The sequence below is a fragment of the Pomacea canaliculata genome, linkage group LG5 (genome assembly GCF_003073045.1).
Source record: "Pomacea canaliculata isolate SZHN2017 linkage group LG5, ASM307304v1, whole genome shotgun sequence".
NCBI classification, from domain to species: domain Eukaryota; kingdom Metazoa; phylum Mollusca; class Gastropoda; order Architaenioglossa; family Ampullariidae; genus Pomacea; species Pomacea canaliculata.
In genome coordinates this window covers 21,949,551-21,964,044 of record NC_037594.1, presented here as the reverse complement: position 1 = coordinate 21,964,044, position 14,494 = coordinate 21,949,551, and the positions used below count along the sequence as shown (strand labels likewise).

General features: G+C 36.2%; 1 protein-coding gene across 4 annotated transcripts; it reads right to left on the bottom strand.

Annotated features, from left to right (window-relative positions):
* Positions 1-190: 190 nt before the first annotated feature.
* Positions 191-14,371, bottom strand: LOC112563476 (GATOR complex protein WDR24-like). Of its 4 annotated transcripts, XM_025237357.1 has the most exons (19): positions 14,239-14,371; positions 13,903-13,967; positions 13,431-13,535; positions 12,961-13,083; positions 12,469-12,546; positions 12,037-12,143; positions 11,225-11,356; positions 10,881-11,012; positions 9,132-9,336; positions 8,690-8,860; positions 8,273-8,406; positions 7,825-7,977; positions 6,471-6,585; positions 6,038-6,130; positions 4,327-4,484; positions 3,083-3,352; positions 2,576-2,678; positions 1,970-2,162; positions 191-1,577 (listed from the first exon to the last, which is right to left on the bottom strand). In XM_025237357.1, the coding sequence occupies exons 2-19, from the start codon at positions 13,946-13,948 to the stop codon at positions 1,442-1,444; spliced, it is 2,454 nt and encodes an 817-aa protein (XP_025093142.1). In that variant the 5' UTR covers positions 13,949-13,967; positions 14,239-14,371; the 3' UTR covers positions 191-1,441. The 4 variants fall into 4 exon arrangements, with proteins under 4 accessions (XP_025093142.1, XP_025093139.1, XP_025093140.1 ...); XM_025237354.1 differs by having other exon boundaries at positions 13,903-14,371; XM_025237355.1 differs by having other exon boundaries at positions 3,083-3,349; positions 13,903-14,371.
* Between the last annotated feature and the right edge of the window lie 123 nt (positions 14,372-14,494).

The following is a 14,494-nucleotide window of genomic DNA, read 5'->3' as shown; positions in this document are numbered from 1 at the left end:
AGAAATTTTGTAGTTCTAGCTTGCTGCTGAAGAATTTCATAGCTCAGTGTGAAGTGTTTGAAAGGATTTCACAAGAACCACAGGCAATTTTATGTTTCGTTAAACTTTCTTTTTTGTCTTCTGATAAATGTGGGTTGTGGGGGGGGGGAGGGGGAGAGAGAGAGATATTAAATTGAACAAAAAGCACAAGTTTTCTTAGCATTTTTATTTCCAAAATTACCTTGCAAAATTTTACTTTTCTACACATCCATTCTCTGAGGATTTTTTATCATTCATGACTTCTGAAATATGAAGTGCTCTTGTAAAAAGGGCTACCTTACAGAACAACATACACAATCTATAAGAGGTAGTAAAGTTCTTAATAGCTTTGTTTCACCACAAGCACGAGATTTAGGACAAATGACTGAATGATATAGTTGATCATCCTTTCAAGCATTTAGACCAGTGGTTCCCAAAGTATTTTGGACAGTGGACCACTTTACTTAAGTCAACAAATACAGCCGCCCACCAAGGCTTAAAACCACTCTGTTCGTGAACTTCAAATTTGAACTGCAGCATCTGTTTTATTACAATTCAAAACAAAATATACTTTTGTGACAGTAGTATAGCAATAAGTTTACATAAAATTACATACTTCAAGAAATACACAAATTAAGTGTACTGCGTTACTAAGGGTAATGGATGACACAGTTAAATGATACAATGCTCGCACTGTGACATAAAGACTTGGTAAGCTAGAGTTTTATGTGAACGAACAGTTGGGTATCGATAAAATAAAAACTTGTGTGAAATCAGTACTGGACTAATAAGCGTATATTGCAATTTAAACATCACTTTGCTGACATATGATGACTGTCAGCTGTAGACCACCTGACTTATGCATGCGGCCCTCAAGTGGTCCACAGAACACACTTTGAGAACCACTGATTTACAGTACAGAACATGGGCAAAATATACCTGACAGTAATGTATGCAAGAAATACCCAATACAGATCATAAGCCCAATATGCCTGATAATTATGTATTGAATACCCAGTTCAGATAAGCCAAAGAAAATTAAACGAGTTCTTTTTGGGGTGGAAGCTGGGGAGTAGGGTTCTGGTATTGTTAGCTGGGGGAATAAGACAACTGCTCAGCCTTTCAGGCTTTGCATTATATGAATAAATACAAAACAATGTAAAGACCCTGAATACAAAACTTGATCATAGTCCTGGTGGTATTAGCCCATCTAAATTTCCCAATTTTACTGGTATTAACTTCAAACATGTCAGCTTCACGATGTCTTTTCCTTATGCCTCATACAGTGTTCCCACTCTCTCCACAAAGCTCATGTTTGAGAGCTTATAACAGTCTTACACTAATATATGCAGTAATTGCCTTGCTGCAGCATATTCTTTAGGCCATTCATTTGCAAAGATCCGATGTACTCCTCTCAAGACAGTCATGTGTACTCGCAATGGTGGCCACAACCAGCTGGACACATGGTGTAACGTTGAAAGAATTCCTGCATGTGCTGCATGTGTCCACCATGACAGCAGCCTTGGCACCAGACCCATTCTCCTTTCACAGGCAAATGACTGTAAGAAGACGAACTGCAGTTGTAAAATTTTACAGACAGAATGTTGCATAGAGGTGGATGCATAGAGTAATTTATCTGCATTCAGGCATCATAAAACTGAAGATGACACTACTTGTGAAGAATTAGGAAATCATGAACAGCCTTAACTCTTCCATTAAAGTTTGCACCCAGGAATGTATTCATAGTTACAGTTCAAGTACGTCAATATATCCATACTGAATGAGTTAACAGTTTGTCAAAAGACACCATGTAAGTATGAGGCCTTTGTGACATTGGATTTGTATACAATAAACACTGCCTATTCTGCTCTTGTTAACCAGCCAAATCAACGATTCATTATTAGCTGTTGATTGTGCTTTGTTTATCATGTGCACTTGCTCAAGTTCTCACCAAATGCTGCAGAGGTTTGTGCGTGTTTTGCAGCGATCACAAAGCCAGCCTGTACGTTCCATGACCCGTGAGCACTGAGGGCAAGCTGTATGAGTGGTTGTTGACACTTGGTTAAGCTGATTCACTTGTGGCAGATGACTCAGAGATATTATCTCATTAGCCAGTGGCCACAGCTCAAAATGTCCTAACAGATCTGTGACAAATATGATGTAAACTATCTCTTAATAAAGTCCCAACAACAGAGCTACAGAACAGATGATGGAGTTTAATAAATGATTGCAAAATAAATGACAAACATCTTGCCACCATATGGCTATCCAAACAAAACGGAGATCTAAACACTTCTGATAAATTGATACACAACAGCTGAAAAATTATATAAAGGCATATTAAAGTGTAATAATTAGCTGAACTAGGTAGTTAAGAAACCAGTGTAATAAATGCAAACTAGATAACATCTTGGCCACCTACTCTTGGCATGAAAGGCTTAATAAGGCTAAGTAGAACATCAGATATTGCCACTTAAACACTTCTGATAAATTGATACACATTAGCTGAAAAAAAAACCAAAACTAAAAGTGCATATTAAACTAATAACAAGCTGACCTATGTAGCTAAGAAACCAGTTCTCTTGACTTTCTTCTTCAATATGAGACCGGACATGATCACCCAAAACAATCAGCATGGAGACACACGTTTGTACATCCCCCTGAAAAACACAAAGACCAATGAAGAGCACAAATAAAAAAAAATAAAGACAAAATCTTAATGTTTCTTTAACAGACTAAAAGACAAATTTAAAAATCTGCTCACATAAAAGTTATGAAAAAAAAAATCCATTAAGCGATGAGTGGTAAATGCAAAGGCTTTAAAAGCCTGATCTACTTTTGCAGTCTAGAGCAGCTTTGAAACGAATTGTACTGAAATAATAACTTAAAATAATGAATTTCATAATATTGAGCAGTCTTAAAAATTATCATCCAAATATGACAGTCCTAAAGTGAACCTCAAATGACAGCATTTCAATATTTTTAAACTAGATATTACAGGACTTTGTGTTGTTTTTATATGAGTTTCCAGTATACATGAAGCATCTGTTGCTTGAAGACTTACCTGTTCAGCAAAATAACGTATTAATTCTACAACAATAGGTGTGAAATCATGAGCAGGGCAGCTGGGCAAGGAGGATACGTCGATACTCAAGTTAAGGTATTGTTCTCTGAGTTCTGTCTCTGTAGGTGTTGGAAGGGTTATGTCTGACTCTATTGCTGCTATGTGCAATGCATCGTGGTCAGTTCCATCAAAGCGGTCTGGTGGAGTTGTATGCCCCGTGATTTCATGTCGAGGTTGGAAAGCTTCTGGCGGCAGATGACTCCAGTCCTGCCGAACAAAGACTGAAGTCAAAATGCTACTTTGGTAGCAACATTTTTTTCTTCAAGTACTTACCAGATGACACAACTGGAGATCACCCTCTAGCTACCTCACTTCCAGCTTGCATTACCACAAACTGGAAGACCCTGCTCTTCGAAGGTAAAGCAGAAGGAGAGGGCAGTTATGGATGCTCAAGCTGTAGCAATGTAAACAACTTGCTTTAGCCTGTAGGAAAGGGAATAAGTGTGTAGTGTTACCTTTAACCTTATCAAATCCCTGACCACCTGCACCCAACTGTCTTCAGAATAGGAGTAGGGCAGTGAGTAAAGAGAGCAAGCAACAGAGTTGGCAAGATACTTGCCACACTGCAAGCAACATAAGGTCCTTCACGTTGCCACAAAATCAACATACAGCAAACAAGGTGGCAGTAAAAAAGCAAAAACCAGCCAACTTGGTTTAAGCTGCGCAAAAAACTGGAGAGGTATACTCGTCAGCCAGACAAGAAGGGATGGGGAGTGGGAAGGGAGCTGAGTTACTTGACTAGTGTTCTCTCGTTCCTTTGTTATTTCTGACCAATCTGGAGTGGACAGCTGTAATTGAGGTAGCTAGAAGGTGATTTCCATATCACCACATCTTCTAATACAATACCAAAAAGAAACATCCATATTTTTTGTGTGGCTTGTTTAAATCTAACTCAGCACATCGTCAGTTTTGCAAAATACTGCCTACTCGCATTGTAAGTATTTTTTATTTATATAGTAACTCAGTGACTTACTATTTTATATAAAGTAAAATAGCATAAAATGAAGAGTTCCAAAAACATCAGACTTCAGTATCTTAATTTTATCCATCCAAGGCAGAGTTCTAAAGCAAAACAATTATTAGCAAATACTAGTGACAACAATTACATATTAAATAAACCAGGTGGGTCCAGCTAATTCAACATCTGCAGTTCTATCAAACTTTTCCAGTGACAGATCACATACCTCGCCAGTTGAATGGACATTAATACCCAAGGTATAAGGTACAACATCTGTGTCACCATCCCCAAAGAAAAAGTCACCACTAGTTCCATGTCCACTGGCTATGTTAGACATCTTTTTCTCATATTCTGAGCTCTCCCCATCAGATTCATCTTCTGTTCCTGAAATTATTAAAATTCAAATTAAAAAATTATAAAACAGCACTTTTGTGAGCAGAAAACTCTGGAATTAATTTTCTTTTCATCTACATCTAAGGAGCCTCAAGATTCACAGAGTTTATTGAAAGAAGATAATCAAAGTGTAGTTTACAAAAAATATAATTTTGAGAGTAAATTTTCTTTCTTAGAGATGTACCAGATGACATGACTGTCGAAGATAAATGGTTATACCAGCTCTTTAACCATCAAAACGTTGTCTCCCTGAGTTCAAACATGTCAGGTCAGTAAGCAACTGCCCTCTAACCGCTATAAAGACAAACACAAGGCCTGTACTGCAATTTTTTCAATGAACACCCTACTTGACTTATAAAAGGGGAGATTGGGAGGGCCTTGACATTACGTCATCTGGTAAGTGATGAATGATGAAAATTTACTATCAAAATTATATTTCTTTTTTAATTGTACCAGATGGCATGACCATAGGAGAATAAAGACCAGGCAGAGGAAAAACAACCTACCTTAGATAGTCAGATTGTGGCCTGTTGTGCTGTCACCCCATGCAAACCAAGTGACGCAAACTCCAGACTAGTTACCCCGGGGGAGGGAGGAGTAACAAATGAACCAGGACTGCCTGTAGCTTGTGCTGACATAGGGAGAAAGCAGAAACCTTGCGACTTTTTTTTTTTAAGCAGATGATACTTTCAACTTAGATCCCACCTTCAATGACAGCTCATCCTGCCTCACTTTTGCCCACTGCTCCTCAGACCAAATGGAACAGATGTCACACAGCTGATATGCCGAACACTGCATACCCAGTGTGTTAGAGTTGTCCAAAGACAAACTCCACAGCTAGCATACAAAAGTAGTATCCAAGCAGTCGCAATTGCTGGAGGCAGGGTAGTATGTTAAAGAAACAGGCACAAGAAAGGTCTGTAGCACAGTGGAACATGGAGTGACTAACATAGTCTTCAGTAAAAGACAAGCATAAACCTCCTGGAGTCACACCTATTCCAGCTAGACCGGTTAAACACAGTGAGGCGTTAAGTCCATAACACCGGCGATACTGACAAAAGAAAGAGTCTATTCTGCTAGATAAATGCTGGAAGTAGACAACCAAACCATAGAAACAAAACTGTAGCCTGGAAAAATGCCCATTTAAGTTGACACCAACTGAAAAGCACCAGTCTATTTCAGAAAGGCCAGACACCCCGACAAGAGCAGATGGTAGTGAACCGCACAATAACCATATAAAAAACTGCTATACCAGCCTAGTGTCAAAGAGCTAGTGTAACCCTTTACTTGCAATGATCATGTCATATGTCAAAGAAGAAATACATTTTTTTGTAAAACATTTTATTCTTTCAGATCAGAAATTCTGAAATTACTGTAGACCATGGATTGCTGGGAAAAGTAGGTCTTTCATGCCACTATAAAATATGTAATAGTTTTTATGAAATTTTATGTTAGATAAAAAATAAACAATGTTTTAAAAACCAATAAAAAAAAATCCATGTTGGAAACAAAAGAACAATACAACTAACTTTTATGCCTCTAACCTGTGCTTATTTCAACAATTTTGTCTTTTTCAGCTTTGATGTGGACTGTGCTTTGCTCGACATCTGGGCTGCCAATGTTTACAGAGAATTTGCCTGGTGAAACCAAATATAACGAATAAATGAATAAGTACAGTTAATGCTCTCATACCAGGCATGCACACCAACCTGCTTAATCACCTACACTCCCACAATCAATTACAATACACTCCTTTCTCTTCACCCAGTTTAATTTAAAGCTATTGGAATCTTTCTGTCCCAGACAGCTTAGTATACAGAAAGATCTAAATGAAAAAGATTATGAAATTAAATACAATATCTATTTTACTCTCTTATTTTGAGACAAGAATTCAGCGATCTTGACAAAACAGAAGCAATCTGACATGTTAAGAAGACATAACAAGTGTTTACTAAGAGAACAGAAGCACTGTATCACCTTTCTCAGTATCAGTAGCAGTGGGTGTGACTGAAACTCTACGAGGGACTTGAAGGCTGGATTTTACAATGGTCTTTGAGTATAAAATGCCAAGTAGAAGCCATGAACTGGCAATCTGATAAGCAAAACACACATGCAGGGAACATTAACCACACTAACAGGTAATATACTAAGTATGCATGTATTAACACACTCCAAACAGACAAAAAGCAAAGCATTTTATCTCTTGGAAATGGAGTGGTGGTACAAAGTACAATGTGTTCCAGTATTTATACCCATTAACCTAACTATTTTAGCTTTCTAAGGGAGGTAATTAATAGTAGAGCCATTCCTAAAGGTACCAACAATTTCTTTCCTTATTTACTTGTAACCGACACGTCTGTCCCTGATAGCTACATAGGGGTGGGCTAGTCAAACAAAAACACAAGGAGTTTACTGCAAAACTGTAGATTTTTATTCAGAGTTTCACTCGGCGGCTTGCTCGCCTTCTCTCCAATCTCACTTCCAAAATCAAAAAGCCTCCTACAATTCAAAACTTATACTACTTATCACATCCCCTAGAATGTCCCAGAAACCATCCTTCCCCTTTTTCCCCATGGCCTGGTTATATAGCCCTGAACTTTCCCTGCACCCGTGGCAGCAGTGGCTCCCCACCCCTGGAGTCCAAGGCCGGACTTCCTGGCCTTGCTAAGTGTGTGCCCACATGTGAGATGTGACTATGTTTGAGAGCATGTGTAAGTGTGTTTGTGTACATGCAATGGTCATGTGTGAAGATGGGTAAGCATGCATATACATGCGCATGTGTATATGTGTGTAATGACTAAGCACTAGCGAGAGAGTTCAAGGCTGGCTATTACGGTTGCAGCAGGCCTGGGAAGGGAGAATCCTGGGAGTCATTTGACCATTACCCTTTACAGAAATAAATAACTTAGTACACTACTAGAGTGCTACAAACGTATTCAGCGCAATGGGTTAAGTGACCTGTTCGCATCAGTACTGCAGTTGTTGTGAAGTTTTACCCACAGTCAGCAGGTACTTATCTGTGAAATGTTGTAAGCCACAGCTTGCTCACTTTCACTCAATTTTTTTCCACATTCCAGTTTGTTTGACCAATATCCTACTTTACAAAAAAATTTAATTCCCATATCTGAGTAAAGAACAAAATATTCTTATTGATTTGCATACTTGATAGTCTGCATGACATCTACTCAAGGTGGTACTGATGCCAAGTAAATGTCCAAAAGGTCTTCTCATCTAACACATATGCCCTGTGATTGGTGCTTTTGTCTCCTTTCCCCATGGTCTTAATATACAAATATACCTAAAACACACAATAGTGAATTGTTGTTCTCACCTGTTGTTTGTTAAGAAAAGAAGCTACTGCTGCATTCTGCCTGCAGAGCTCCTCCGTTGTCCGACCCTTGAGTTGATATGACTTGGCTAGATCCAGGAAACTCATCATGGACACATCTTCACATGCCGACTGCAAATACCACTCCATGGAATCCTGGATTAAAACAACTTTGCTGGAATTTTTTTTTTTAAGGCAAACTTTTTAGCTTAAATTATAAGCTATACAGAAAGCCAGATTTACTGCCTTTGACTCACATAACAAGCTACCTATTTAGGAGAGTAGCTACATGGTTTTAGATATAAGAAACTATGAGTTAAGATGAGGCAGATCAGAGAAGAAGCATTGTGCAGCCAAATCTCAATACAAAATCAAATATCTATAAACAACAATAGATGCAAAATTCAATTTCATGAGAAAAGACAAGAACTAGTCTACAGATAATACATACTTCTAACCGAGTAGTATCTCGTTTGTGCTGAAAGACTGTAAGAGAACTATTGGCCTGAGTGAAGAACTGCTCACTTCGTGACTGGTTTGGCTTGCGAAGTACAGACAGCTTACTCGTCACCTCTTTCCCTCTAGCTGAAATTAGATTTTTTTATATTGTACCTCAATATGCCCCATGTGTATTACTTTAATTCCAATTCATTCAGTTCTCACCCTTACCCATTGAAAAAAAGAACCTTCTTCTACTGAATACATCCTGTTACAAGCACAAGCTGCAGACACAGACAAGTACATATGCATGGAGATCTTTCATGCCACACACCATCATTGCGTCAGATGACTAGAAGTTTTCTGAATACTTTTTTTCTCTCTGAAATTTTGTGCTTGCAATATAAAACATTGAAAGTGCAAAAAATACCATTGTTTTTGTCTCGGGTGGCATGGCACATATCTCCATAGATGCTGATGTCAATGCCAGATGGAATAACACTATCTGCTGGTCGCTTTGCATCATTAAACAGATGCTGTATGAGCATCTGGTCTTTGCCTGTGCTTAGAAATACATGTGGATCATCCTTCCACAAGACACCTGCAACAAAGACAAGGTAAACACAAATCTTATAGACTATTGTTCACTTCCATAAGCATAACTAAATTATTGTCTTTCAATTTGGTACAGTTAAGTCTGTGAGTGAAAGTGATCACATATAAAGTGTCTAATATCTATGAGGATGTTAATTTAATGCTTCAGAATCACATTTTGCAGCAGCAGCTTGGATACCCAAACAGTTCTTTATCATTTCTGGATTCATCAGAATGATTAAAAACAAAACTATTAAAAAAATGAAATGTGCACTCACATGTGGCTACATCTTTATGCTCATCAAAATTAGCAAATGGAATGAATGGACGTCTTACGTCCCACACATTTATGCTATGATCAAGCAGCAGGGAGCAGTTGGCAATATGATATCGACGTTGTGGGCGCCACTTGATGCGTCCCACCGATGCAATTGTTTGGACATTATACACCAGCTGGGCTGGCTGCTTGCTCACATCCCATACCTGTCACATGATAAACTGATTCTACCAGTCTAAACACCAAACAAAGTGAATTACACATCTATTTTAAAGAAAGAGACATTTTAAAAATACTTTTGTAAATTAATATTATTATTAATTCTTACTATATGGCTGCTTTGATTTCTAAAATATAATCTAAATCTGCACTCACTAGAAAATGCCACATAGTTTACTTTAAACTTTCACATTAAAACATATTTTATTGGTTTAGGAGTACCTAAAAATGATGAAAAAAAAACATATTTGTACTCAAATTTTAAAAATATTTGAGTAAAACAAAGAGAAATATGAGATATCACTGTTTGTACATATAGATTAAGAGTAGCTCTTTGTTTTCATTACTTAATTAAGAAATATCTGATTCTGAGCCTGAAGGTGAATGTTTCTATTTAGAGGATGAGTCCTTTTTTGTTTCGGATGATATTGATAACTAGGAAGATGGAGATAATGGAATTATTCATCTGAACTATATGGAATTTTTATGAAATTTGGAATGTTTTTACCATGTTTTGTCATAATGTTAAGTGTGTTGTCAGGATTTTCAAATGCATTCTTAGTGTAGCACTATCATGTATACTTGGTAAATAAAAAAAGTCAATCAGGAAACAAATTTTAAATATCCTGTAAAAAATTAAATAAACATTTACTTAAAATATTAGAAATTCTTTTAGTTTGAAGCAACAGACATTTTCCTTCATGTTACTTTGGTAATTATATTAAAACATATTTTAATAAATCAATCCTGTATGTTTCATTTTCTTTCACTTTTTTATACCTTGAAAGTTTAGTCACTTTTCTTTATTTTTTTTACAGAACCATATATATTTATCACTTTGCATTTGCCAGGAAATTTCATTGCGCTACAAACCTAATCAAAAAAATGAAGACCATCAACATAGCATCTTTGAACAGCAATATAATTAGTAAATGTAAATAAAATTTAGAAAAAAAAATTTGTATTCTATAGACAATTGAATGAACTACAGCTTTTTATGTTGAAATGTATCTAAAGGCACACACATTTTTTTCTTCTTTGTGATGTTTATGCTTATCCTTTAGTAGACCACACTGAAAATTATTATTCATAATTTAGTCAAAAATTACAGTGCTTCCTTTCACATTTTCTTTTCAGTGTCTTAAAAATTTATTCCTTTTCCTTTAGTTTGGTAGACAACAAGTGTACTTTTCCAACATATTTGCATTTGATCATGGAGTTTTTGTAACAAACCCCAAAACAAAGTAGCTGAGCACCCTAAACTTCTCATATAGTAAGAGTTAATTACCATCATTACAGTCCAAGAAATTTAAAAATATTCTTAATCCATTAAAAGAGTGATGTGTGCTTATTACTTCACTTTTGTACAGAAGCTTCAATATATCACAGCAATCAAGACTGTAAATGCAAAGTTACATCATCAAATGTGTAAATCCCCTTGCACAATTATTACTTCCCTTCAGTAGGCTGCTCAAGGTTCTGAGTGTTTGAAAGCAACTACTTTCTCAGAATTCTGCTAAATTTAACTCACCTTAATCATCTTGTCTCTGCCTGCAGTAGCTAGCCAGCTTTTGTCTTCTGGATGCCAGTCCAGAGAAAACACAGGCTCATTGTGTGCAGTGAACTGTTTCTCACAGCGATCAGGACGTCGCATGTCCCAAATCTGAAACCAATCATTATTATTCTCCTTCTTGTCCACCAGTAAATGTGTAAAGCAACCAGAGCAAAATAGTACTTTTCAGCAAGAATATCATTTGTCCAATTTATGTTGGAGATTAAATTCATGATAAACAGATGAAAACTACTTTCTCCCAAAATTACCCCTAAAAACACCAGCACACCCAAAACCCCCAAACAAAAAGAGCAAAGCATTACCTGAACAATTCCATTTTCATATGCCGCAGCAAAGGTAAAGTAGCCAAGATTTGGTGGGCTAAACTGTATGTCCCGTACACTCTCTGTGCTACGTCCAGTAAATATAGATGACACTTGTCTTTTCCTCAAGTCCTTTTTTTGAGACAAAAGCACATTTTTAGATTTAGGTTATATTTCTTATTTTAAATAATGAATTCTGAACATCAATTATGCATTAAGTGATAAAGTAAATTTCCTCAGTAAGGTTTTAGTTGACATCAAATATGATGACAATTTTATGCTGTGCAGGTCATGTGGGTGATAATAAAATACCCAGTATGAAGACCAGGGCCCACAGGGGCGCGAGACCAGTGAAGATAAAAGATAAGAAAGATAAAACTGTAGTGTAACAGTGAGATGTTTGTTTAGAAAAAGAATATAGATGAAAGGGCCAGGTAAGGGAGCCGTAAAGAAACTGGGTGCTCATCCCTGGCATGGGAAGCTGGACCCACAGGAGCTACGGAGTAATGGACAGTATAAAGGAACACAGCTCCAGACCAAGTGTTCAAAATTTTTTTCTATCTTGCCATAACTGAGATCTTGCTTATATACTTTAATGTTTTGTGTTTTTGCATATTATGTTTTGGTCTATAGATATATGCTCTGTTCATTTTGAATCTATTTTTTTTATTTTTGTGTATGCTGTGCCTTTGTAAAGTGCACTAAGCCTACTTCTAAAGTGAAGAAATATACTATAAAAAATCTTGCTGACAATGACAAACAAATACAAAAACAAACAAGTGTTTTGTAAAGGAGCAGCAGCAGAAGCTTACATGCAGCATCATAGTTCCATCTTGAGATCCACTCAACAACTGATAAGCCTCTGTGTTGTGGAATACTACTCTGTTGACTGACCGCTTGTGTTCAGTGAAGACACAGTCTGCAACATCACTCACTGAATTCCTCATGGGTAATCTACATTCCAGTCCACACAAAGTGTTTTTTAGCTGACCTTGTCAGTATGCAAGAAATTCTACCATTTTCTTTATAATAATTGTTACATATCTTGAAGCCTAATACTAAATTAATCAGGCAGCCAGCTTGAAACAAAACATAGAATTTTTTTTTTTTTGTAGTGACAGACACTGAAAACACCAATTTTTTTCATTTGAATCTAGCGGTTGTGCTTAAATTGCACACATAAAGAAAATGGCTGCAAAGATAAAAGCACTCTTTTTAGATAACATTTTATTAAGGAAGTACACCTTGCTTTGACTTGACTTGTCTGCTGAGATTCCAGATCACAACTGCTCCATTTGTAGCAGCTGATGCCAACAAATTTTCTGTAATTCAAGAACAAAATTGATACAGCACATTCAGAATAGTCACTGATGGCAGGAAGAAAACTTGAAAAACAAGCATTCACATGAAAACAAATAAATGCCATGAGCATACGAATAAATAAAACATTAGAAATATCTTTGAAAGATTGGCAATTATCTTCCTGGCCAACAAACAGTACTTTTGTTTCCTCCACATATGGTTGTGTACTCAATGATGGTTTACAAGCAGAACTTTCAAAACACCACCTGGGACTACAAATTCACTATCTATACAAAATGTGGTTCAAATAAATCCTTATAAATATAGGCCACTGGGTATCTAAAAACACAGAAAATGTGCCTGATTATATTTATCTTTAAAAATATCATTCAGTTACATTATTATAATGATGCATAAATAGGTCACAGTTTTACCATCATTGTGGTTCCAAGCTACATCTGCAGCAGAATATGTAAGGTTAATGTTTTTTACTTTGCCAACACGAAGGTTGACCAACTCTGAAAAGTGGTCTTCTTCGATGGAAATTATCTTGAACACTGCCATGCAACCAAGATCAAAATGTTAGGAACCAAGACAAATAGTTTACTTAACTAAAAAACATATTTGAAAGCTGTATGTTATGTGACCAAGGATGTTCTACTAAAAAAAATAATACTTTTAAATAAAATCATACATCTCTTTCCTTGGACGTTACAATAAAGATACCAATAAAGATTTTTTTAAAATGCTAAATCTACGAGAGAATTTTAATATCAAACTATACAGTTTTAGACAACAAACATATAGTAAATTCATTTCCCTCCCAGGATTCAAAAAAAAAGGGTTCGGGAAAGAATTATTTATTCCCCACACAATTAAGATGCTGTAAAGTGCAGAATCGTACCTGTTCTGCCAGCTACTACCACTTGAGTCATATCTTTGTTCATGGCCATAGCATTCACTGCCCCATCACAATTAAATCTCATGGCTTGATTGTGTGACGGTGACACTGCAAAAACAAAGAAAAATCTCTTATGACATCTGACCGAATATCCAGACTGATCGATTCAGTAAACTACTTCTGTGACATCATAAAGTTCTTTTACATTCTTCAATTTTATATGAATCTGTTAGTTTAAGAGAGATATTACCCAATATACTAGTTTCTGACAACGGGAAATGAAACTAAGAGTGAACAAGAGCAAATACAACTGCTGATCTCTGCCTGCACTACACCCACTTTCTCATACGGAGAAAGATACAGAGCCTCATTAATGATTTTACTTTCTTCTTTCACAAACAATTAAAATTAGCAAATAATACATTAAATAAAATGTGTGGTGCATTGTTATACTCTTTATACCCAATATACTCACCTTTATCATGCACTGCCTTCGTCATGTTATGCATTGCTGCCTGCATTATTTTAGTTTGAGAACCACTATCATGAAAATAAAGAAAGAAATATTCAGTGAGCAGTTCGGTTACGTTAAATATATTTTGTCTCTTTTTAATATATTTATTTCTATTGATCTTTATCTTTTTTGTGCTTTCGGTTCCACACATAGTTATGTATTTCACACAGTAAATAAACCAAGTCGTAAAACTGCGCTGACAGAAAGGCAGAACTCGACGAAACTGAAGCAGACCATTTCACAAGAGAAAGCAAGATGTAACGAACAAATCGATTTTGAAAGTTGCAGATATAAAACCTTTGGACGCTGTTACTGCTTTTCGTATAATCGAATATACCATGTGTTCCTTTATTAAGTATTGTAATAATTATTGGCGTCTAGCTGAAGTGAAGGAAAGAAAAATAACATCCTCAATTGGTTAAAGTCTCACTTTGGTTCGCATCGTATGACTAGATTTTAATGGGATTTTTGAAAATTGCAAATGTAAAATTTGAAGATAGAATTATTGTTTTAATGATATAATCAATGTCTTTTAAAATATATAATATATCTC